A 26,729-nucleotide genomic window follows, 5' to 3' on the forward strand; every position below is an offset into this window, starting at 1 on the left:
TGAACAATAACACATGAAATACATACCAACGCTGGCATACACTCGAGTGCCGGTGCTTGCACACACAACCTGTGAGCCTGTGAGCCTTCAGAAGGACTTGTGCCAGCGCCGGAAAATACCAATAAACCACCCAGCCACTGAATATAATAACTCTAGATGCATAAGCAAGGGAGATGATATATATGGACCCACTAGTCTTAATCTCACTGTGCCCACAGTCACCTAAAAAATGTATATGATCTTGTGTAATGTAACTAGTGCTCATGTAGCTCACATAAAGCGCTCCAATACGTTCGAGTCGAGATAGAGCTATATTAAACTGTAATATATATATATATTACAGTTTAATATAGCTCTGTTCACATAAAGCGCTCCAATACGTTCGAGTCGAGACAGAGCTATATTAAACTGTAATATATATATATATTACAGTTTAATATAGCTCTGTCTCAACTCGAACGTATTGGAGCGCTTTATGTGAGCTACATGAGCACTAGTTACATTACACAAGATCATATACATTTTTGGGGTGACTGGGGGGCACAGTGAGATTAAGACCAGGGGGTCCATTAGGATGTGGGGAGGTGGGACCACCACCGCGCAGGCGGTGCGGAAAAATGCCTTTTTCCGCCCGCTAGCAGCGGGCATCACTTCCGCCATATTAGTATGGTCAAACATAGGCCAATTCCCATCTGCCGCAGTGCGACGCGCACCGCCATCAAAGTGCGCCCGCCACCGCGGCGGTGGGAGCCAATGGAGACCCTCCACCGTGCAGAATGACGTCCGCCCCGGTCCACAAATTAGGATGACTCAAGCAAGCAGACGCACTGCCGCGGAGACACTGCCCAACCAGAGATGGCGGAAACTCAACAGAAACCAGAGTCCCGGTCCACACCACCCAGACACGACCGCAATGGACCCAGCTCTACACGTCTTTCCGGTGCTGTACCTGCTACATCACCAGGAACTCATGGACCGCCGCAGGTACGCAATAACACAACACACAACACACAACCCACAGCCTGACACAGGCTCCAAATCCACATCAGACACCCTAGGGGGGATAGGGACACATCCCCAAGGGCACCCACGCATCACCCACCTGCCACAAATTCACCCCACTGCATCTTGGACACACAGCTACCGCCACCATGCAGCAATGTCCCGGTCACGTCACCGCAGCGGCGAACACAAGCAAATACATGCGCAATGCAGAAGGCAGGGCCAGTGCCAGGCATGGGCAGGGCACAAAGACCACAGGGCCACACCCACAAACTAGCACACCCCATGAAGGCACATGCCATGTGCCCCCCCTGTGCACCCCATGCACAACAATAAGCCAGGGCAATACATACCCTGCACCACACAACAAGCAATCATGGAGACACACAATGCAGGAGTGGCTGCACAGGAACATACACCACACAGCACAGTAGCACAGGGCCAGGGAAACACACACTACACCACACTCAGGGAAAAAGCAATGAAGACAAGCAACAAATGAACACACACAAGGAATCAACTTCCAAATGGACACACAGCCTGCACAGTCACACATACATATCACAGACTGACACACACACCCCACATGCCAACAGCAATGGAGCACAACAAATAGGGAAACCAAAGTGGGCTGCACACAAATGGAAGGCCATGGAGACACACAACAAGCATGTGTACATCACATCAACACAAGGAACAGAGCACAACACCCTCACACCATCAAAGTACACATGGCTGGCACAGTCAGTGAAATCAAACCACAGACAGCTTAGTGCAACCACACAGGGAGGCAGCAAGACAAACCATGTATAGGCACAAGGATGAAAGGAAGGCCCTGAAGTCAAACTGGGAACAGCCACACATACATACAACTACTTCACAGGAGTACACAAGCAGCACTACACACAGGGACCATCTACACACCTCACGACTGACAAACACCAGTAAGAATCTACACACATACCCCCTCACACCAGCAGCACACAACACCAGTGCCAAACACACTGAAGGCTGCCAATACTTGACAGGCAATACACACACAAGCAACCACACACCCTGGGCTCAGCCACAAACATCACACACACACACACACACACAGGGATGCCACCACAAATGTGGAAAAAAATACAACAGACAAACACATAACCCAACTGAAACACACACAGAGCCACAACAACAACAGACATGCCCTGTACAGCTAAACTGGGGAAAGGCAATGGGAGCACAGACACAACAGGAGTGCACAACCTCATCACTCAGGAACAATGCACAGACAACCTTCCACAACACACACAAGAAGTGCACCATCACAGAACAACACAGCCACAGCAAACAAACAACAGATGCACAGGCAGAACAATCACATACCAAACATAGCACAACATCAGGGGAAGCACAACAGGCAATCACAAGGCAACATACACACAGCACAGCAAGCACCACAAGCTGTGTGTGCACACCAAGCATACCAGACACACACAGACATCAGTGACAGACCAGCAACCCACACAACACCATATAGCACAGCATAAAGACAACAGCACACTCAGGAAGTGAAGCAATAACACAAACAACACACATACATCCAACACAACACCCAATAGATGCACAAGTCTGGGACACAAAGGTGGAAACAACTTGATCACAGGACTGGGCAGCACACACAGTTAAACTGCATAGCAGCAACCATGACTGACAAACAGCACCAGAACATCACACATGACCCATTGGGGAAATGCACTGAGTGACACATTGACCCTGGACAAAAAACTGCACCATAAAGCACAGTGGCACAAATTAAGTCATGGGGAGGCACACACACATACAAACCAAGGGGACAGTTCACACCAAAGTGAAGTGTACTGCATGTCAGTAGGGGACATGGCAGGAGTGTACCATACACAAAGAGAGGGAGTTCAGACCCACAACGGGTAGGCAGCTGAAGCACAGATAAGGGATGGCATGACAACACACACAACATGCCACACTGGAGGCAAGAAGGCACCATGGGACAGCAAGGCATGAGAAAACACAACCACAATGGCAGTGTGCAGCAGCAGGTCTGCACAGACCCCACAAACATCCACCAGACACAGGGATGTGCAACAAAACACAAGACTGAATTGCCAGTAACACCCTCTGCATACTCACAAGTAACAAAAACAACAAGTAGGAGTCAGACAGAACTGCAAGGACACACCAACACACTGCACAGTGCACAGCATACAACTCACACATGGGCATACAACCACATCCACAGGGATGAACAATCAAAACAACAGGCACACAACTCCTGGGTGAGACGTGTGTAGTTGACATTGCAGAGGCATGCACACATCAACACTCTCCACAAACTCACCCCCTTCACACTTCACAATACCTGGCCATCCAAGAGCACACATGGAAAGTACGCCATGGGACTAGGATGACTGGCTATCACAAGTTGACGACACACATACTGCACTGGGCACACATATAGGAAGAACACACACATGATGACACTGGACAGCCTGCCTGCAATACTGTGTGCAGAAACCCACCCTGTTCTGGCAGTGCCCCCCAACCTGACATATGCACAATAGAGTCAACATGAACTAATCAAGTAAATGACTACTGCTAAACATTCGAAATTGACACCATTGCCACCACAAGTATATGGGCCAAGAAGAACTGAAGACCCTGTCACCCCTGAAAAAAAGTGAGCCCAAACGTTGAACATGTTGAAGTGCCACACAGACCATGTGGCACAGTAAACCATTTACACACAGCAAAAGAACGTTATTCAGTAATGACACTGACAAAATAGACAACTGGAGCAACTGTTTTTATTCACAAATTGCACAGATAGGTACCATGAGAAAAGAAGAGTAAGGCACAACATGCAGAGCATGTCCATGAGAAGCTGCACAGGCAAGGGCAAAATAGCAGTGAACAACAAGGCCAGTCGGCAGGGCAGAGTGCAGAGCATGTCCATGAGAAGCTGCACAGGCAAAGGTCCAACACAGCAGTGAACAATAAGGCCAGTGGCCAGGGCAGAGTGCAGAGCATGTCCATGAGATGCTGCACTTGCAAGGGTCCAACACAGCAGTGAACAACAAGGCCAGTGGCCAGGGCAGAGTGCAGAATATGTCCATGAGAAGCTGCACAGGCAAGGGCAAAACAGCAGTGAATAACGAGGCCAGTTGCCAGGGCAGAATGCAGAGTATGTCCATGAGAAGCTGCACAGGCAAGGGCAAAACAGCAGTGAACAACAAGGCCAGTGGGCAGGGCAGAGTGCAGAGTATGTCCATGAGAAGCTGCACAGGCAAGGGTAAAACAGCAGTGAACAACAAGGCCAGTGGGCAGGGCAGAGTGCAGAGCATGTCCATGAGAAGCTAAACAGGCAAGGGCAAAACAGCAGTGAACAACAAGGCCAGTGGGCAGAGCAGAGTGCAGATTATGTCCATGAGAAGCTGCACAGGCAAAGGCAAAACAGCAGTGAACAACAAGGCCAGTGGCCAGGGCAGAGTGCAGAGTATGTCCATGAGAAGCTGCACAGGCAAGGGCAAAACAGCAAGGCCAGTGGCCAGGGCAGAGTGCAGAGCATGTCCATGAGAAGCTGCACAGGCAAGGGTCCAACACAGCAGTGAACAACAAGGCCAGTGGGCAGGGCAGAGTGCAGAGTATGTCCATGAGAAGCTGCACAGGCAAGGGCAAAACAGCAGTGAATAATGAGGCCAGTTGCCAGGGCAGAGTGCAGAGTATGTCCATGAGAAGCTGCACAGGGAATGTGTGCGACTGTACCTTTCCATGGCCAGCAACACAGTCAAGGGGCAACGATGTGCAGTACAGGCCCTCCTGTATGAGACACAGGTGTGTGAGGGTGACTACCACTGAGACTTGGCTGTCAGGAAGACTGGGAGCTGGCTGTGCCTCGGGGTCTGTCGGGGCACTTAAAGGGGGAGAGAGCGGAACAGCTGAGGTAGAGCGATCAGTGTCTTGGCAGGCTGGAGGGCTGCTTGGACCAGGTGGTGTAGTGGCACGTGGAGTTGTAGTCATGCAGGCGGGAGTCACGGTGTGGCTGGAAGATTGTGGAGGGGTGCCCTTCCACTTCTTGGGGATCCTAAATGGCTTGACAGACTGTGGATCAATGGGAAGTGATGTGGGCACAACAGGCACACTCACCACCACTGCTGCAGCAGGTGCAGGTGCTGGCAGCCCCTCTGGTGATGTGCTGGATCCAGCGGAACGCTTTGCCTTGCTTCACCTCTGCCCCACTTCCCCTGTTTACTAGGTGTCACCCCTACAGTCACCTCCGGCCCCTGCTTTACTGGGCTTGAAATGGTAGTCGAGGTGGTTGGTGATACTGCCTTTGAGCCCTTCCCAGGTGTACCCTTGGCATGCACCACCTCCTTGGTGGGCACAGACACTGTATGATTATCTTTGCATGATGCCTTAGGGGCAGGAGAGTCCTTGGATGGGGATGCCACTGAGGCATGTGTGCCTGAGGTCTGCTGCTTTGCTAATTGTCCCCTGGTGTCGCCTGACGGGCTGTTCTCCCTGCGCTCTGGGGTGCTTTTGGTCTTCTGTGGGGATAGTTTCTGCGCACGGGACCGCTTGGGTTGTTGCTGCTGTGTGCTCCGTGTGCTGTATCGTGACTTGATGTATGTGGACCGTGGTCACTATCGTCAGACGTGGCCACTGTCTGGGTGGTTGACAAAGGGACAGGAGCTGGACTGTGAGAATGTGCCTGTTGCAGGGCAGACGTCACTGTTGATGACAAAGCCTGGACTGTCTGGTGCAGCCCACCCACGTCGGAATGTATGCCCTCCATGAAAGCAACCACCTGGGCCAATTTCTTGTCGTGGTCTATGAAGGCATTTAGGAGAGCTGTCTGGCCTACACACAGCTGGCGCAAAAGGTCCACAGACTCAGCATTGATGGCAGCATGGGGTACAGGGGCAGGGGCAGCAGTGCCAGGGGTGAAGGACACTCTTCCCCTCTTACTGAGGCAGACACGGGCAGCAGAAGAGGAAGTGGCTGGGAGGGTGGGCAATGGCTGCTGTGTGGTGGAAGTCGATGCAGAATCCCCGTTCCCTATGCCCTCCAACATGGATGCATCCCCGCTGGCATCGGATGATGTGGTGCTTTGCGTCTCAGGCTGGGACTCCTCCAGCAGACTCCTGTCCCCCTCTGATGCGCTGGTGACATCTGTGTCACTGGGCTCTTGGGCAGCTGTGGTGCTAGTTTCACCCCACTGGTGTCCGTCTGCTGTCTCTCCGTAACCACAGGTGATGCTGCATGGGAGAGAGAGATGTAGGGTCAGGTCAGTGGCAAAAACAGAACAAACATATGCAAGCAATGCATGACAAAAGTTGAGCAAATCTACATGTTGAACACCACCCTGTGCAATCACATCGTGCCAACTCACTACATAGACTCAAGCAGTGCATGGAAACTGGAAACTCAGGCAAGAGTGAGCCATGTGATGACCACACAGCACAACACCCTGCTTGTGGCTCTGTTCAAACAGACACACAACTAGTTCTGAGCACACCTAGGGACATGATGGGGGCACACAACATGTTGCCAATTACAGAACTGGATGTAACAGGAGGGGACAACACAGACCCAGACTACAACATGACAGTCCACACTGGACATTAGCCCATGCCACCCACCATGTCGTACCTTGGGGACAATAGAATGCTGCACATTGCTGTAAGATATCTAGCCCTCCCCAATATGGGTGCATGCAATGGACGCATTGATGTACGCACAGTCAGATTGGGCACACTGCTGTTCCCTCCCATGGGATTCCCAAGACTACACCAATGCAGAAGAAACCTGAAGAGCACAACTCAGAATGTAATGTGAAGGCACAGCTTCCAAATCAACTTTGTAAGTACAGGTAGGGCAAATGCATGCCACAGGCACCCAGGCCAGCAGCCACAGCATCACACTACCAACATCACAGAGGCCAGCGCTGGCACAGGCTCTGTACACATGCAGCCACTCCCATCCAAAGTCATACTCCCCAAATGCTCACCCCTGGCTTGCTGCTGATGCTCCTTCAAACGTGCATCCAGCTCAGGCTGTGTCACCGCCAAGATGCACCCCATTAGTGGTGTCATGCTGCACCGTGCCAGATGCCCAGTGCGAGGAAGCAGCCCCAGGGTCATCTCCGCCACATTCTTTGCCAGCCGGCTGATGTCATCTCATCTCTTGTGGCACTGGGTGCGCCGTCGGTTTGAGACCCCCAGGGCTCGCACCTTCGCTGCAATGGCCCTCCACACGGCCTTACGCTGGTGTACCTTGAGCTACAGGCATGGGAGACAAGAGGGAGAAATTAACAGGTATACAGTGCAATGTAACAACATCTATCAGTATAGCAGCAAGATACAACCAAATCACATATCCAACGATAGATTAATCAGAGACTATAGTACAGCTCACATGTGACCCCTGCATGGGAAAAGCTGAAGTTTAAAGCATGCAGGTGTGAGGGGGAACACAGTCCCTGCACATCTCACACACATGCAGGATGCCAGCACTGAAACCTGCCTGCCCACATCTCCAGTCAATTGTTGGGTTGAGCAACACATACATCACATATCAACCTGTGTTTGGGGGTGACCCACTGTGTCCAAGACTGCGCAGCCCTCGATGTCCCTGCCCTGTGAATAGATAACTGTGTCATGGATGTCACATTGAGGGACATGATCTCACAAATACAAAATGCCCTTCACAAGGGCGGTTGTGTGCAATCTACAGTGCTGAGATGGGCCACAGCTGGAGTGCAATGTGAAAAGACTGATGTCATACTCTGTAAGTGAAGTGATGTGTCCTTGTCTTTGTAGACGGGGACTGTGCTGTCTAGCTGGGCTCACACCAAGATGGACTACAGGGGCACACACAGCCATCCAGCCAAGCAATCACTGTCCTGACTACAGCATGAACAACCTTCTGTGTCACTGTATGGCTGACAACACAACACAGGTCACTCATACTTACATGTGCAGGGAGGGAAAGCTGTGGCATTGGGTACACACACCCTCCCACTGGAGACAGCATGTCAGGCAGTGCATTACACTACCCCACACTCCCAGGCACATACTGCATTAGTCCACTACAGGTGTTGCCCCCCCTGCCCTACCACAACACTGTTTAAGACTCAGCACGACATTTGGGGCACCATATAGCCTTGGGTACTGTGTGAGCACCTCGCCCACCAGGACCTCCAGCTCCTCGCTTGTGGAGGGACTGGCACGGATCTTCTCTGTCCTTGCCATCACTGTGGACGTGAGACAACAGCAGGGGATTTTGGTGGCGAGGGTCCCCAGGCAGCAGTCCCTGGAGGCAGCAGCAGGTGAGGGGTGTCAGGCAGCAGTCCCTGGAGGCAGCAGCAGGAGAGGGGTGTCAGGCAGCAGTCCCTGCAGGCAGCAGCAGGTGAGGGGTGTCAGGCAGCAGTCCCTGGAGGCAGCAGCAGGAGAGGGGTGTCAGGCAGCAGTCCCTGGAGGCAGCAGCAGGTGAGGGGTGTCAGGCAGCAGTCCCTGGAGGCAGCAGCAGGAGAGGGGTGTCAGGCAGCAGTCCCTGGAGGCAGCAGCAGGTGAGGAGACTCAGGCAGCAGTCCCTGGAGGCAGCAGCAGGAGAGGGGTGCCAGGCAGCAGTCCCTGGAGGCAGCAGCAGGTGATGGGTCTCAGGCAGCAGGCTCTGTGAGCAGTGGCAATGTGAGGCTCACTCCCACATATATAGTCCCCTGGGGTCGTTTCAAAGGTGCCAATCTGCAGCAATTGGTGGTCCATGTCTGCCTCTTTCAAATGCATCCAATGACCGCCTCCGCGGTGGCGGAGCCCGCCTACCGCGACCGTCAAAATTACATCATGCCTCCGCTATCGAGCTTCGCATTGGCTCTGGGACGAGCTCCATGGCGGAGTAACACTGCTGGGGCCCGGGGTGCGCTACCGCGATGGTGCATCTTTCAAATGCAGCCAATGACCGCCTCCACGGTGGCGGAGCACACCTACTGCGACCTTCAAAATTGCATCATGCCACTGCTATCGAGCTCCCCATTGGCTCTAGGGCGAGCTCCATGGCGGTGTAACACAGCTGGGGCCCAGGGTGCGGTACCGTGATTTTAGTGGCGGAGCATGCCAACCGCCATTTCCACATGTCTCCATGATTATGACTACAGCACTGGTGTGAATGGGGGTGCTGGTGACACACCGCAGTGCCAGGCGGTAGCTACCGTGATATGGGTGCCATGCATTGACACGAGGCACAGCTATTCTGGCGGCGGAGCATGCTAACCGCCATTTCCACATGTCTCCATGCCTATGACTACTGTACTGGTGTGAATGGGGGTGCTGGTGACACACCGCCGGTGCCAGGCGGTAGCTAACGCGATATGGGTGCCATGCATTGACACGAGGCACCGCCATTCTGGCGGCGGAGCATGCCAACCGCCATTTCCACATGTCTCCATGCCTATGACTACTGTACTGGTGTGAATGGGGGTGCTGGTGACACACCGCCAGCGCCAGGCGGTAGCTAACGCGATATGGGTGCCATGCATTGACACGAGGCACCGCCATTCTGGTGGCGGAGCATGCCAACCACCATTTCCACATGTCTCCATGCCTATGACTACTGCACTAGTGTGAATAGGGGTGCTGGTGACACACCGCCGGTGCCAGGCGGTAGCTACCGCGATATGGGTGCCATGCATTGACACGAGGCACTGCCATTCTGGCACCGGAGCATGCCAACCGCTATTTCCACATGTCTCCATGCCTATGACTACTGCACTGGTGTGGATGGGGGTGCTGGTGACACACCGCCGGTGCCAGGCGGTAGCTACCGCGATATGGGTGCCATGCAATGGCGATGTCCTTCTGTCACACATCAACAGTGCATAGTGCCAACATGTTCAATGGCACATCATTGTGCACACAATGCCAATGTTCAATTTACTCCTCTGATGGCTACACATGCCATGTTTGTGTGTGTGTAAGGTACATTTGTCTGTACCCACTCACGTCACTTGAGGATTTGATGTTGGTGTAGGCAGGACAGTGTAGTCCTGGACTGTACAATGTGTACACATGTCAATGTGTTGAGGTCCAGTGACAATCACAGCAATGCTCGTTTCGATGAATGTTGATCTAATTATTTATTTATTTATTTATTTATTTAGCGATTTGTAAAGCGCCTGGTGACCCAAGGGCATCCCCGCGCTATAAAATTTGCTGTCCAGATGGGAAGGGAGGAAAGAAGGAGGATGGCCTTATTAAGGGAATAAAAGTGTTTTTAATTTTTTCCTAAAGATAAGATAATTGGATTCCAGTCTAAGGGTGCGTGGAAGGGCGTTCCATCCAGTGGACGCTTTTACTGAGAAGCGTCGACCTCCAGTGCGTGTCTTTTTAAATCTGGGGATGTGGGCTAGGTGCTCATTCTCAGACCTCAGGGATCTGGAAGTTTTATATGGAGTAACCAGGTCGTTGAGGATCGGAGGGCCACTTCCATTGATCAGTTTAAATGCCGTGCACATGGCTTTGAATTCCACTCTTTGGCGCACAGGGAGCCAGTGCAGGGCCTTGATAGCAGGTTTCGCTGACACTCTGGAGGGAAGGTTCATGAGTAGGCGGGCAGCTGCATTCTGTGTTCGCTGCAATTTCGCCAGGGTGGCCTCAGGGGCTCCCAAGTAGATAATGTTGCTGTAGTCCAAACGTGATAGTATGAGCCCTTGGACCAGTAGTTTCCTGGCTGCGGGGGGGAGTAGGGGGAGAATCCTGCGGGTAGTACGCATAAGCCCAAAACAGGTTCCTGCAGTTTTGGCCGCTTGCGTTTTCATGGAGAGCTCGGGTTCTAACCATACACCTAGAGTCTTAATTTCATGTTTTGGGGTAGGAATTTCTCCGAACGCGTTTGGCCAGACCGCTGGGGGGATGGTCACCCATTGCTTTCCCATGAGCATCACTTCGGTCTTTGACCATCAATTAGCATTGCCTCTCATGTCTGCTCATGAACACATTCATCATTACAGCGCCGACTGTGGTCATTGTGTGGTGGATGTGTGCCAGGTTGTAATGACGCATCAAGGTGTGACCGGTACAGCAGCTAGGTAGGAGACAGTGGTTTTGATTAGTTACACATATGCTGGATGCTAGACTCCCAGGCGTGCACATGTGTACTGTGGCCACAGCCCTATGTGCATTCACATAGGCAAAGGTGGTGTTTGAGGTACTTGTCTTGTGTAAGTTGACACGTGTTAGCTTTGTGTAGCTGAAGGTGTCCCTCCATGTAAGCTGGTCTGTTAGTCACTCTAGATGTCAGTCATTGTTGTCGTTGTGTCATCCAGAACATGATATGCTGTGCACATCTCTTGGTGTATTGTATTGACATGTGTACACTATCAACTCCAATAGGAGGAGGCCAAATTTGATTTGTCACTTGACGGTGCTGGAGGACATGGAGGATGTTGCGATCATACGCAAATGCCGCCTGGACAGAGCCACCCTGAAGACCCTTTGTGATCTGTTGGAGCCCCACCTGCAGCCACGCAGGACATATCCAACAGGTTTCACCCCTACTTATAAGGTGATAGCAGCCCTGCATTTTTTGGCCACAGGATCGTTCCAGGAGATGGTGGCCAGCGCTGGTGGGATGTCACAACCGATGTTCAGCATGGTTCTGCGTGATGTACTGTCCGCCATGATGCTATACAAGGACAGATGCATCCATTTCCCCAGGGGTGCTGAATTGCCAGCTATGAAGGGATACCTCTATCCCCTTGGACACATCCCTACTGTTGTTGGGGCCATTGATTGCACCCATGTCGCTCTTGTGCCACCACAGGCAAGTGAGCACATTTACCGCAATCGCAAGCACTACCACTCCATCAATGTGCAGGTCGTGTGCCTGGCACATATGACCATCTCGCAGGTGTGTGCCAAATTCCCAGGCTCGGCCCACGACTCCTACAATCTGAGGAACAGCATAGTTCCCCAGCTGATGGCTAATCTTCTTCCAGAGTGTGCATGGATTGTGGGTGAGTATGCCTAGTCGTGTGGTGTGCTGTGTGTGTGACCTGCTCCCCTGAGACTCTGCGACATTGCAATGTCTATTTGTGTTTGTCATACCTAGGTGACTGCATATCCCAACCGTCCCTGGTTGCTGAGCCCACTGCAGAATCCCAGGTCCCCGGCTGAAGTCCCATGAGGCCCATGGGAGGATACGTCGTGTGGTGGAGCGCACTTTTTGCCTGCTCAAGTCACGTTTCCGGTGCCTGGACAAGACCAGAGGTGCACTGGCATACTCGCCTGGGAAGGTGTGTCAGATTGTTTTTGCATGCTGCATGCTCCACAACCTAGCCATTTGCAGGGAGATTCCCCTGCTCCTGGATGATGGTGAGGACCCAAGGCCCCAGCCTGCAAACCAAGCCGTGTCCAGTGATGAGGACAGTGGAGAGGAGGAAGGTGTTGACCTGCGTGAACAGCTCATCACCCGCTACTTCACTTGACGGTGGGTGGCAATATGCAACATACCCATTGTCTGATGAGATTGCTGTTGTCGTGAAGGGGCATGTGAGAATTGTAGCATCAGCCAGTTGTAGACTCAGTGGTGGTTGGAAATGTTTCTAGGACATGTCCTTCTGATGGATACATATGCCAGTGGATTCCTCACCTTGTGAATATCCCCTGCGCCAGCAACATTCGGAAACTTTTGTAGCAGTCCACGCCGATGAGGTCAAAGACGACGTCACAGAGACACGGCTCCGCTCGAGACTCCGCTGACGTCACCGGATCCATAAGAAGACCTCGTCGGCGTGCTGACGTCAGTTCCCTTTTTTCCGCGCCGTCGACTCCAACGGATTTCGGGACTCTCTCTGTAGCTATACTGGTTACTTTGTTTTCTGCTTGTTCTCTTTGTCTTCTTCTGCAGAAATGTTGACGAAGAAGTCAGGATTTAAGCCGTGCCGTGAATGTGGGGAACACATGTCCATAACGGATCCGCATGACGACTGCGTGTGGTGCCTGTCATCGGACCATGATGTCGAGGGATGTTCTTGCTGCCGCAAGATGAGTTCCAAGGCTCTCAAGGAGAGGGAAGCAAAGCTTTTCATCGCGAGGATGAAGAAAGAAAAAAGAGGCCTAAGAAAATCGAGGTCAAGGTCGAGATCGAGGTCGAGATCGAGGTCGGCGTCGAAGTCGACTTCGGGGCATGCTTCCAAATCCAGGAAGCACAAGAAGAAGAGGAGGCATTCGTCTCGGCGTCACTCGGATAAGGATGCTGCTCCGAGATCGACATCGCCCTCCCGACGCCGTGAGGACTTTGTGTCTCCCTCGCCCGTTCCGGATTCACCTGTTGGCCTGTCGTCACCTGTGGCTTCCCCGGAACATTCTCCGGGTCCGGCTCCATCTCCGACACCGGCTCCATCTCCAGCTCCGGCTTCGTCCCCGGTTCCGTGTGAGGAGCCTCCAGCCCCGGGTGATCCTTCGGCTCCACTGATTCCACCGTCGGCGCCTGTAGGCCCGAGTCCGGTGATGCCTGAGCAATATCCTGCGTTCCCTGGACCAGGTCAGCACCCCATGCATTATCTTAATGCGATGTATGGAGTATTCTCCAGAGCCATGTACCTCTCTGGTGCACCTTTGGGTCCTATGGGTCCTATGGCCTTCAGTTTGGGAGTTCTTCAAGCCTATCCTCAGGCTCCCTTCATGCCATTTTTTCCGGCGACGCCGTCTTGGCATCTACCGGCACCGACTCTACCCCGTTCGACGCCGGCTGCCCCTGTGGATCCACGTTCGACGCCGGCTCCGGTGCTGTCGGATTTGATCACAGCACCGCCGACGCCGGTTGTGAGAATTAGGTCTAGGAGGGAGGCTCAGAGGGTACTGGATGAGCAAAGATACCTTATGGAGGAGGTAGAAGAAGGGGAACTCATGGAGTTGGACGATGTTTTTGAGGAGTTGAAGGAGGCTAGTGGCCTGGACTTGTCACCCAAATGGGAGATTACTCCTCCTTCCGATGTCCCTTCGAAGGATGTGGCGCCATACCATGCCATTATAAGAAAGGCAGCTGAACTTTTGGATCTGCAGTTACCTTCTGCCGAGTTCAAACCGAACATCTTAACGGAAGTTCTGCACTCTCCTTCTGCTGTTTCTGAGCCTCTGCTCCCTTTTAATGACGCCATCATAGAGCCAGTGATGGAGGTGTGGCGTAAGCCCTTTTCTGCTCCGGCAGTTTCCAAAGTCATCGCCAGGAGGTATAGGGCAGCTCCGGGAGACCCAGAGTTTTTAACGTCTCACCCGCCTCCTGAGAGTCTGGTTGTTCAGGCTGCATGTTCAAGAAAATCATCAGGTTCGTTTCCCCAGGTCCCGAGTGACAGGGAAGCAAAGAAACTGGATCAGTCGGCCAAGAAGCTCTTTTCTTCGGCCAGCATGGCCCTAAAATCAACGAATGCCACCTGTCTCTTGGGACGTTATATACATGCTCTCATGGACTCAGCTAAATAGCTATCCCCAAAACTATCAGAGGAGGATAGGGTTGGATATAATGAGATCCTTTCGGATGCCCAGGCGGCGGCGCGTCAGGTGATCCAGAGTAGATTGGACACAGCTGACTCAGTGGCAAGAGTCATGGGATCTTCTGTTGCCACCAGGAGGAGTGTGTAGTTTAAGTCATCGGAATTTTCCCCTGATGTCCAGTCAACGCTCTTGGACTTGCCTTTTGATGGCTCCGGTCTTTTTGGCAAGAAAGCGGATGCTGCGCTGGAAAGATTTAAGGAGAGTAAGGCCATGGCTAAATCTTTGGGCCTTCAATCTCAGCCAAGAGGCTCATTCAAGAGGTACAGGGGCTTCGGAAGGTCTACCTTTCGTACATACAGACAGCCACAGCAGCAGCAGCAGCAAAGCACTCTGTATAAGGGTTACAGAGGCAGAATCAGGGTTCGCACTCATGGCCGACAGCTCTCCTCCTCCTCCTCCTCCTCTTCCTCCACCTCAGCCCCTCCCACCACTGCAAGCCCTAGATCCAACATTCTGGATCATGCTGGTCCTGTGGGGGGCCGGCTTACCCATTTTCTACAAGATTGACAATCGGTTACAATGGACCTTTGGGTTCTAGATCTTGTAGAAAATGGGTATGCCCTTCCCTTTCGGGAATTCCCTCCAAATTACCCTCCTTGTCAAGGAGCTTGCTCAGAGGACCACCGTCTTTCTCCTACAGGAGGAAGTCCTGATGTTACTAAAAAAAGGTGTGATAGAGGTGGTTCCAGAGCAGGAGAGGGGTCAGGGATGCTACTTCCGATATTTCCTGATTCCGAAAAAGGACGGCAGAATGCGTCCAATATTGGACCTCAGGATCTTGAATCTTTATCTGAAGCAAGAGAAGTTCAAGATGCTCACCCTTGCGCAGGTTCTTCAAGCGCTGCATCAGGAGGACTGGATGGTGTCGATCGACTTGCCGGATGCGTATTTCCACATCCCCATCCTGAAGTCGCACAGGAAGTATCTCCGGTTTCCGATAGGGTCGCAACATTATCAGTTTGCGGTCCTTCCGTTTGGTCTTACTACTGCACCTCGAGTCTTCACAAAGGTGATGGCAGTGGTGGCAGCCCATCTCAGAAGGTCGGGGATTTTGGTTTTCCCCTATCTGGACGACTGGCTGATCAAAGCAGAGTCGCCAGAGAAGGTGCTTCATCATCTGCAGGTTACGACTCAGCTGTTGTACAAATTGGGTTTTTTGATAAACGTGCCCAAATCTCACCTGGTGCCCTCTCAGCGCAACCTGTTCATAGGGGCAGTACTGGACACTACTGTGTGTCGAGCATTCCCACCTCTACAAAGGATTCTCGACATACAGGAAATGATTCCTTTGTTTTACGATGGAGCGGTCGTTCCAGTCCTGAAGGTCCTTCATCTGCTCGGTCTGTTTGCTTCCTGCATTCTGTTGGTCAACCATGCACGTTGGCACATGAGGGTGCTCCAGTGGTGTCTCCGCATGCAGTGGTATCAACACAAAGGAGATTTCAGGGAGTCTGTGAGGATCTCCAGAGAAGCTGCGGTGGATCTATCTTGGTGGAGTGTGGAGGGCAATCTGTTTCAAGGAAAGCCCTTCCATCTACCTCCATCTGTGGCCACAGTGATTACGGATGCATCCACCTTGGGGTGGGGTGCTCATCTTGGGGATCTGGAGATCAAGGGTCTTTGGTCTCCAGAGGAAAGGTTGCTTCACATCAACCTTCTGGAATTGCGGGCAATACGTTTGGCACTCAAGGCCTTTCTCCCTTCCCTTCGCAGTCAGTCAGTTCAAGTCCTGACGAACAACACTACCGCGATGTGGTATGTCAACAAGCAGGGAGGAGTGGGGTCTCATTGTCTCTGCAGAGAGGCTCTGCGTCTCTGGTCCTGGGCTCAGGATCAGCAGATTTGTCTGTTGGCAAATCATCTGGCCGGAGTTCTGAACGTGCGTGCAGACAGTCTCAGTCAGCAGTTCTCCGCCGACCCCGAGTGGAGGCTTCATCCAGAGGTGGTTCGTCACGTTTTCCGGATGTGGGGAACCCCTCGGGTGGACCTGTTTGTCACTCACAAGAACTCTCACTGCCCGTCTTTCTGCAGTCTCCAGTATCCAATGCAGGGAGCATTGGGGGATGCGTTGCAGTTGAGATGGGACTCAAATCTCCTTTACGCGTTTCCTCCCATACCCTTGATTCCTCGGGTTCTGAGGAAGATTCGCCAAGACCGGGCCCAAGTCATATTGATCGCCCCGGATTGGCCAAGAAGGGTGTGGTATACAGATCTTCTCCACCTCTCCTCGTGCCCTCCGCTCCGTCTCCCTCTGAGGGCAGACCTCCTCTCGCAGTCGGAGGGGAAGGTTTTACACCCCCACCTTCAGAGCTTACACCTTCATGCCTGGAGATTGAACGGGGCAACCTGAATTATTTTTCTCTCCCACCAGATGTAGATGTAATTTTGTCTGCCAGACGTCATTCCACTAAATCTATCTATTCCTATAGGTGGTCTAAATTTGTGCTCTGGTGTGGGGAGAAGTCAATTGATCCTTTGAGGGCTCGTTTATCTGACATTCTGCAGTTTGCCCTTTCTCTTGCTCAGCAAGTTTTTGCTGTAGCCACTGTAAAGGGTTACTTATCGGCTTTGTCGGCATTCCTTTGCTAGCCGGATCAGCCATCCTTGTTTAAATCGCCTATTGTTTTACGATTTCTAAAAGGCCTTACAAACAAGTTTCCTCCTACACCTTTTATTGTGCCTCAATGGGACTTAAATCTTGTCTTAACTTATCTGATGGGTTCTCCCTTCGAGCCCTTACACAAGTGTCTCTTGAGACTGTTGTCTTTCAAGACGGTTTTTCTCATTGCGATCACCTCGGCAAGGAGGATAAGTGAGCTTCAAGCTCTGAGTTCAAAACCCCCATTTTTGACCATTCATGCTGAAAGGATAGTACTCAGGCCCAGGGCTGCTTTTCTACCTAAGGTGGTAACTCCTTTCCATCTGGGGCAATCCATTACCCTCCATACCTTCTATCCTCCCCCTCACCCTTCCAAGGAGGAGGAGAGACTTCACCGCTTGGACCCTAAGAGGGCGGTGAGCTTCTACCTTGAGAGGACAAAAGACTTTTGAGTTGATGACCAGCTCTTCGTTGGCTTTGTTGGCTGCAGGAAAGGCAGAGTGGTGCACAAGCGCACCCTTTCCAGATGGATTGTCTTGTGCATCAAGATATGCTACTCTTTTGCCGGTAAGGAACCTCCAGAGGGTTTAAGGGCTCATTCTACTAGAGCTAAGTCTTCCACTTCTGCTTTGTCTAAAGGTGTTCCTGTGGAGGACATTTGTAGGGCGGTAACTTGGGCCTCCCTTCACACTTTCGCAAAGTATTACTGCTTGGATTCTGAGGTGAGGAGGGATGGACATTTTGCTCATTCCGTCTTTCAGGACTTTCTGGTATAGAAGGGTGGACACCCTCCTCCGGGAGTGGGACTGCTGTGGGAATCTTTTCACAAGGTGAGGAATCCACTGGCAGATGTATCCATCAGAAGAACAAGTTACTTACCTTCGGTAACGCTTTTTCTGGTGGATACATTATCTGCCTGTGGATTCCTCACTGACCCACCCGCCTCCCCGTTGTCCATCCTTGTATACCTACAATTCTGATGATAGTGTTTCAAAATGTATTTGTTACTGTCAAAGGTATTGTGTTATTTCTTTTGCCTTCCTATTTATTCTCCACACTGTGTGTGTTGATTTGTATATTATGTACTGTGTATACTGTGTATATATTGCTGTCAGTCCGTCCGTGTGCCTCGAAGGCACGGAAAAAAGGTCTTCTTATGGAGCCGGTGACGTCAGCGGAGTCGTGTCTCTGTGACGTCGTCTTTGACCTCATCGGCGTGGACTGCTACAAAAGTTTCCGAATGTTGCTGGCGCAGGGGATATTCACAAGGTGAGGAATCCACAGGCAGATACTGTATCCACTAGAAAAAGCGTTCCCGAAGGTAAGTAACTTGTTCTTTGGGAACATCAACGGGACGTGTATGTTGACACTTAGGGGCCATTGTGACATGTGCATGTTGGGTTATCCTGGTGTTAGGGCTTGTGTGATGTCTGTGATGCCACACCCAGACCAGTGACAGTTGTTCTGTTGTGTTTCCCTAGGTGCCTTCGTCTTCTCCTTGCCTACATACAGCCCATGGTCCTGGTACATTGTGATCATGTTGAAGACTGTACACCCTGCAATAAAGACAGAGCGGACACAACAACATGTGTGTGAGGATATTTTATTTACTATGGTGAGATGCAAGGGGGGTGTACATTTCCATTGGGGGGGAGTGAGTTGACAGTTGTGGTAGATGAGATGGTCAAGTAGTCACCACATTGGTGTGGTCACCCAGTCCAACAGGCAGATGCCATTCACAAGGCAGTGTGGGGTAGGACAGTCCAAAGAGTCACTGCAGTGGTGGAGAGGGTTGCCATCATGGCTGGCTCCGTGACTTGCGTCTGGCAGGTGCTTTGCCTCCAGATACTCCCAGGGTCTTCTTGGTACGGCCCCTTTGTCGTTTGGCAGGGGGGGCCCTGCTGCAAGGCCAGTGGGGCCTGAGGACTCACCCCTCTCTGTGGGCGCAGGGGAGGATGGTGAACTGTCAGCGTGCAGCCCACCAGAGGGAGGCGGAGATGCTGTCTGGGGCGCATGCCTGTCCCTCAGTACCGCCACTTGCTGGCCCAAGAGGTCCACGATTTGTCCCATGAGTCTGTCGATGGACCTCATCAGCAGGATGAGCTTGTGCAACAGATCGTCTGACCGGCCTGTTCGTCCCTGGACCTGTTCGTATGCTCCCAGGACTCTGGTGATGTGTTCCACGGAGTGGGTCCCAGCCTCCTGGTGTCCCTGGGTGACCCTGCCCCTCCCACCTACCCTGCTGCCACGGACCTGTTGCCTCACCACTGTGGGCACCCGCATCCTCTCCCTGCCCTCCTCCATGGGTGGTGTGTGCGGGGCATCCTCTGGGACAGGGAGGGTGTTGCCGGCAGCACTGGTGGTGGTGGTGGCTGTGGCCGCACAGGCCGGGACAGCAGGGGTCTGCTGTGGAGTTGTTGTTGCCACAGATGTGGTGGGGGGGACGCTGGGGTCCTGGGACCTGTTGCTCCCCTCCCTGGCACACGAGATGGGCCGGCCTCGAGCTCATCGTCCACGGAATCCTGGGAGTCAACATCTGAGAGTCCTTGTACCGGGGTGGAGACTGGCTCTGCAGGTTGCCGGTGTTGTCCTCTGCAGTGAGTTCTTGGTCACCTGTGGGTCAGATGGGAAATGGTCATTGCAGTGCACCCGGCAAGCTTTGGGTTAGCTGTGTGTCATTCACATTTTGTACACTGCACAATTGACATATCATCAAATTGTTGACTGTGTGCAGTACTGTGCTCCCTGACATGAAACAGTGGTACAAGCATTACTTGTCCATGGTGCGAGGTGTCAGAGCATACCATGCGAACCGTGTCCAATTGAGGTTTACGGGACTTGTTGCCATCTAGGGCCTGGCACAACATGTGTTTAATTGTGGACTCATGGTTTAGTTGTCTGACCTAGCAGACGTCACATCTGGCCATGGACTGGCCATTGTCATCTCCTGCATCCCTTTGTCCTGTCATGTGCATATCTTGATTTGTGCCACCACACATGCTTTCATATTTTGAGAATGGTCCTTGTTGCACTTGCCCCACGGTGATGCAGATGTAGCTAGTTGCTGTGCATGAATGTGCCCAGGCTTTCTTCTACTTGTGCATTGCTGTGTCACACTTTGGTGGTTGTGACAGTTTCCTTGGCTTACCTGTGTGCCCACTGTGCTTGGCAATGGGGTAGGTATGGCTCTTTGTGCAATGTGAGGGCTGGTGTTGTCATATGGCACCATTTAATTTGGGGAAAATGGGTGGGTGCACGTACTGGCTACCTACCTGTAAGTTTGTTTGGTTAACTGCAATGGCTTCCAACTGCTCCTGGGTGGGGTGGGGGAGGGATCCATCCTGCTCAGGTGTGGGACAGGGGGCATGGTGGGAGTAGTGGTGCAGGCCCCCCACCCTCATTGTGAAGATGGCTACCTACCTGTAAGTTTGTTTGGTGTACTGCAATGGCTTTCAACTGCTCCTGGGTGGGGGAGGGATCCATCCTGCTCAGGTGTGGGACAGGGGCATGGTGGGAGTAGTAGTGCAGCCCTCCCTGACACAAACACCCTCATTGTGAAGATGGCTACCTACCTGTAAGTTTGTTTGGTGTACTGCAATGGCTTTCAACTGCTCCTGGGTGGGGGAGGGATCCATCCTGCTCAGGTGTGGGACAGGGGCATGGTGGGAGTAGTAGTGCAGCCCTCCCTGACACAAACACCCTCATTGTGAAGATGGCTACCTACCGGTAAGTTTGTTTGTTGTACTGCAATGGCTTCCAACTGCTCCTGGGTGAGGTGGGGGAGGGCTCCATCTTGCTAGGCTGGGGGACAGGGGGCATGGTGGGAGTAGTGGTGCAGGCCCCCCACCCCCAGACACCCTCATTGTGAAGATGGCTACCTACCTGTAAGTTTGTTTGGTGTACTGCAACGGCTTCCAACTGCTCCTGGGGGGGGAAGGATCCATCCTGCTCAGGTGTGGGACAGGGGGCATGGTGGTTGTTGTAGTGCTGTCTGCCTGTACACATGCCCCATGGTTATGTTGTTAGCTATGTTTGTGGTGAATGGGAGTGGGTGAATGTTGGATCTTAGAGCCATGTTTTTGTGAGTGTGTGGTGCAGATGGATGGTGTGTCCTAGGCGGTGTAGCTTTGTATTTGTGCAAGGCAGTACATAGCAGAGTGGCGGTAGTCATTTGTTTGTACTTACCAGCCTCCACTCCCCCGGCTACTCCTGTGAGACTCTCTGGATGCAGTATGGCAAGCACCTTCTCCTCCCATTGTGTGAATGTTTTTTGTGGAATGGGAGGGCCACCGCCAGTCCTCCGAGCCAGCTCAAGGTTGTTGCTCCTCCTCTCCTTGACCACCTGCTTCAGGTCAAACCACCGCTTCATGATCTCCTTTTTTGATCTTGGGGTGGTCCCTACTGCATTGACCCTGTGGTTTCACTCTGACTATCTCTCAGTGAATTTGGGCATTGTCTGTGTGGCCATGGTGTGTGGTGTGCAAAGTGATTGTGGGTACAGGGGTGTGAGTGGTGGTTGTGGTTGTGCTGTGTATGGTGTGTGTTGTGCAGGGGGATTAGTTGTGCTGGTTTGGAGGTGGTGGTGGTGCTGTGTGTGGTGTGGCTGGTGATGTTGTGTCCTTTGCCTCTCCTGTCAGCTGGGGTATGTGTCCCTTCGCTCCTGGAGTTTTGCAAGGGATTGTGGTCAGTGAAGGGGCTGGTTTTATACACAGCTATGTGGGTGTGTCCAATTAGGGTGTTGCTGACAGGTGTGTAGTCCTGGGATTTGTATTTTTCGTTTTGCCATGTGGTTGTGTCATTGGGGTCTGTTTTGTGTATTTGGGAGGCATGTCTAGTTTTCTGTGTGCACTGTTTGGCCTTCTTGTGGGGTCTTGGCTTCGTCCGCCATATTTTTGACGGTTCGTCCGCTGGCTCTCCCATTTATCCCATTGTGCGACCGCGGCGGTCGGAGACGGCGGTACGTACCGCGGGACCGTCGGGGATATACTAATTTCCGGGGCGGTATCTCCGCTATACTTGCGGCGGGTTGTTGTTTTTCCGACACGATTCCGACTGCCGCGGATGGATTTTGGCCATCTCCGCCCGCTATGGGCGGTTATTCTGGGCCTCGTACCGCTATGGTCATTTTTTTTGGTGGTTAATGCTAATTTGGCCGCCGGATTCCCCACGGGGCCGGCGGGCGGTTGTTTTCTGCTTCCATGGTGGTCGGGATGTTTTTCTGCCCTACATCCTAATGGACCTCCAGATCTCACTGTGCCCCCCAGCCCCTCCAAAAATGTATATGATCTTGTGTAATGTAAATTGAGGCTATATTGAAAATGTTCAGGCACAATTCAGAAGTAAGTAGATATCTCAAGTCAATAGTAAAGCCGACCCACAAGGACCCCTCTGAGTTTCATTTTCATCTACTTTCACATTGTTCTGCTCTTCCTACGTTTACTAACACTGATGTTATTAAGTCCTGTGTGACACTCTACACAGATGGGTACCAGGTATAGGGCTGATGTGCAACTTCGCTTCGACTCGTGATTTGACAAATCCATTACACTTGGGTTTCTCAGTGAGGGAAAGTGATGGGTGGAATGCTTGAATTATACCATATTTTATGTTTTGAAAAATGACATCAAACATCTTAAAGGAAACCATTAGTCAGCATCAAGTGCCTTTGTTAACTATGCAGTCTCAGCGAAATTGCTTAGTTACCACTGGGATACCAAAAAACACTTACTTGAAATTAGACAGTTTCCCTTAAGTGTGTAATAAGAGAATAATTAAAGAAAAATGGGAAGGAATGGACCGCAAGTGCTCACTTAAAGCCAGCTCAACAAACTTTGGGCAAATTTGCACCGATTACTGTGGAATTTCTCTCTGGTGATGGTTAAGTTTGCTCCAGTCTTGAATTTACATTTTCTCCTAATAACTGTTGGTAAATATCCTCTCCTAAGTACACTGTTAGTTTTTTTTAACGGTGTTTTATATAGTGCGAACTTGACCCGAATCGGGTATCAGAGCGCTTTACATAATAGCACCAGTTGCGTTACATGAGGATACAATCATTTTTTTGTAGTTGGTAAAAATACACATTTTGGGACTTTGGATGCAGATGTTACCGAAAAAAGAGTCCGGTACTGTCGCAAACTAGGCCACAATGAGGGCAAATGAGAAGTGCTGGCACATTAAAATATAGTAGCCTGCAAAGTACTGTTGGCAGTGCCCCTTCTAAATATAACAACGCTGTTGAGAATGGCTGACAACTGTGTAGAAAACACTTAGAGGGCCTGGGTCCATTGGCTGTGTGTGCTTGGCTTGGGGGTTATTTTGCAAGCAGACCAGTTAGAGGATTGGGCACATTTTTGATATGTTTGTAATTTTTCATCACACTTGTGCTTTAAAATGCTATATTTGGATCCCGCTTTTGCAACAATTTGCAGTAAATGTGTGGTGTAAAAGCCACCATTTTAATCAATTTTTTGTCTGTATTTATCCATATTTATTTTTTGCTAATATTCTATGAAGTGAAACAGAAGGATGGAAGTGCCCTGGGATAGTCATTATTTTATGCAGTTGTGCGAAGCAGAAGGGTGGGAATGTAAAATAATATTTCTTTATTCAATGCAGTGATGCAGTAGGATGGCAGTGCCTCAGGATATTCTTTATTCCATGCAGTAGTCTATTCTTGTTCCACTACACAATGAGAGATCCTTTCAGGAGCAGCACAAAATGAAGAGTAACATCTGCCTGCAAATGGCACTCCAATTAAACATTGTTGATCACTGGAGTAAACTATTCAATTTTTGTTGCAGATAAGAGGCTTAATTTTCTCGTTGCGTGACGCAAGGCCTTATCACCTGGAAACCAAAATCAGCAGAGAAAATCAGCAGAGGAAGATTATCTTTTCTTTTTCAGATATACCAGTCCAGCCTTCAAGAAGGAAGTTCTAAATTTTACCATGGCTACTAGTGGATTATCTGCTTCTGCTCTGAAGCGCAAGTCTATGCAGTCTTCAATGATTGACTTCCTACCGTCACTGAAGCGCCAGCGTGTTACAGGGGAGTCTTGTCCAGTGCAACCAACTAGTGATCAGGCTAGTAAAACTCAGCAAGAGTCTGCCAAGGACAGTCCACCTTTACAAAGACTTCAACGTGTGCCAGACAAAGAAACCGTCAAACTCCCTGACTGCTGGAACACTAAACAGTGGTATTCCTTTCAAGAGAAAATAAATGGTTGTATCTTAAGTCAGACAATATTGGATGCGCTTCCTGCAAACAGGCTAAATCAACAGGTCTTTCAGTGCACAATAACACCCAGGGCATGCGCATAAGTAAAAGAGTGGGCAGATGGCGAGGTTGGTCCTTCCGGTGACGGAAAAGCTTTCAGGCAGAAACAGCCCAGGAAGAAGATTATGAAGCATAAGGTGAGCGCTGGTCACTTGGCAGCTGCAGATATTCTTACAGCTCAGCAGGAAAATACATTGGTGGGGACAGTACACAAATGTAATGCAAAACATATGGAGAGCACATGCAGGGTATTTGACACTGCCTACTACTTGGCAAAAAACGATCGCCCTTTCACTGACCACCCTGATCTAATTCTCCTTCAGGCAAAGAATGGCAGTGCAATGGGCCGTGTTTTGCACAGCAATGTGACTGCAACTGAAATAATAAAACACATTGCACTGGAAATGCAACAAAGATTGGTCTGTTATATCAGGCAACAGAAACCAAAGATCACAGTATTAATTGATGAAAGCACTTCCATTAGCAATGCTTCTCCCTTAATCATCTACCTCCGTGGCATTTTTGGAAATAAAAGTACCCCAGTGACCATCTATTTCGGCATTCTAGAGCAGGCAGAAACAAATGCCCTTGGCGTAAAGACAGCTCTCCTAAGCTACTTCGAAAAAGTTGGACTCACAAAAAGTCTGCTACATGATATCTTGATCGCAGTATGTTCAGATGGAGCAGCAGTAATGTTTGGTAAAAAAGGAGGAATAGTAGCATTGCTGAAATCAGAATTTCCAAATCTTGTACTGACATGGCACTGTTTGGCTCACAGACTAGAACTTGCTGTGGCAGATACAGTTGATGAGGTTGCCGGGGTCAATCACTTCAAGATTTTCATGGACTTATTGTATGCCACATACAGCATGTCATCAAAACACCAGAGAGAGCTAAATCTGGCCGCCAGCGAGCTATGTGTACAGCTTCAGAAGATAGGGAAAATGCTTGATACTAGATGGGTAGCATCCAGTTACAGATCTGTGAAAGCTGTTTGGAACTGCTTCTCTGCCTTGTGCAAACATTTTGAGAATGCTTCTAAAGACCCATTCAGACCCATAAGAGACCGGAGTAAGTATGAAGGTCTCTTGAAGAAGCTTACATCCTATTCTTTTATCTGAGATTTGGGGGTAATGTGTGATGCACTTCAAGAGCTCAAAGACTTATCACTCTGTCGGGAGGTGCGGCCTGTCCCTCGACCAAAGACCCCAGACTCACCCTTGTCACCTCCCTCTTCTGACCCACAGGCCCCAGTGGCCGGGACAGGACCCTCGCCATTTCCGATGGGAGCCGATTTTCAGCGCTGGCCCTTTCAGGACACTGCCTCCTTGTCGGGCGAAGGACACGCCCCCTATGACGACGTCGATGTGGATTGGCGGAGGCAGACGGGAAAAGGAGCAGACCCGGAAGCCGAGGGAGAGCCGTGGACGCGAGGAGGGATCACTGACTAAATATCGAAGGTCAAAATATCGACCTACAAAAATATCGGAACAAAAATATCAATGTCAAGAATATCAACATCCTATCTACATCATGGTAAGTACAAAAATATCGATAATTAAATATCGATGTCAAAAATATCGTTAGTAAAAATATCGTTTTTATTTTATTTTAAATATATATGTAAAATAAACATAATTAAATATATTTTATTATATTTAAAATTAATAATTAATATATATAATTTAATAAAACATTAATTAAACAGATACATATAATATATAATATATATACTTACTTAGTAATTAGTTTTAATAATTATTTTAGTAACGTATAAATTATTAAATGTTTTTTAAAATTACCAATACATCTATACACATAAAACAATTACATTAATAAATATTAAATAATTACATATAGCAAATAAAAATAAAGAAATTGAATTTGAATATTTTTTATTATTTATGATATATTACATTAGCTAAAATAATACAAAACATATTAAATATCAGAGAGAATAAAACTACTAGTCCAACTCCAACAAAAACAACAGTAAGGAAAATGTTGGATAGCGTAGGGCTAAAAATTACTATTTCCACTACAGGGAGTGTAACAGTAGGGAAAGTGTTGGATAGCGTAGGGGTAAAAATAACTATTCCAACTCCAGAGAGTGCAACAGTAGGGAAAGCGTTGGATAGCGTAGGGGTAAAAATTACTATTCCAACTCCAAAGAGTGCAACAGTAGGGAAAGTGTTGGATAGCGTTGGTGTCAAAATTACTATTCCAACTCCAAAGAGTGCAACAGTAGGGAAAGCGTTGGATAGCGTAGGGGTAAAAATTACT

The 26,729-nt window shown here is 50.3% G+C and overlaps 1 protein-coding gene across 1 annotated transcript; it reads left to right on the forward strand.

Moving 5' to 3' along the window:
- The first annotated feature begins 24,571 nt into the window (after positions 1-24,571).
- LOC146829359 (E3 SUMO-protein ligase KIAA1586-like) lies at positions 24,572-25,567 on the forward strand. Its single transcript, XM_085606480.1, has one exon. The coding sequence runs from the start codon at positions 24,572-24,574 to the stop codon at positions 25,565-25,567; it is 996 nt and encodes a 331-aa protein (XP_085462606.1).
- Positions 25,568-26,729: the final 1,162 nt, after the last annotated feature.

This window comes from Triturus cristatus, chromosome 5_2 (assembly GCF_964204655.1).
Source record: "Triturus cristatus chromosome 5_2, aTriCri1.1, whole genome shotgun sequence".
NCBI classification, from domain to species: Eukaryota; Metazoa; Chordata; class Amphibia; order Caudata; family Salamandridae; genus Triturus; species Triturus cristatus.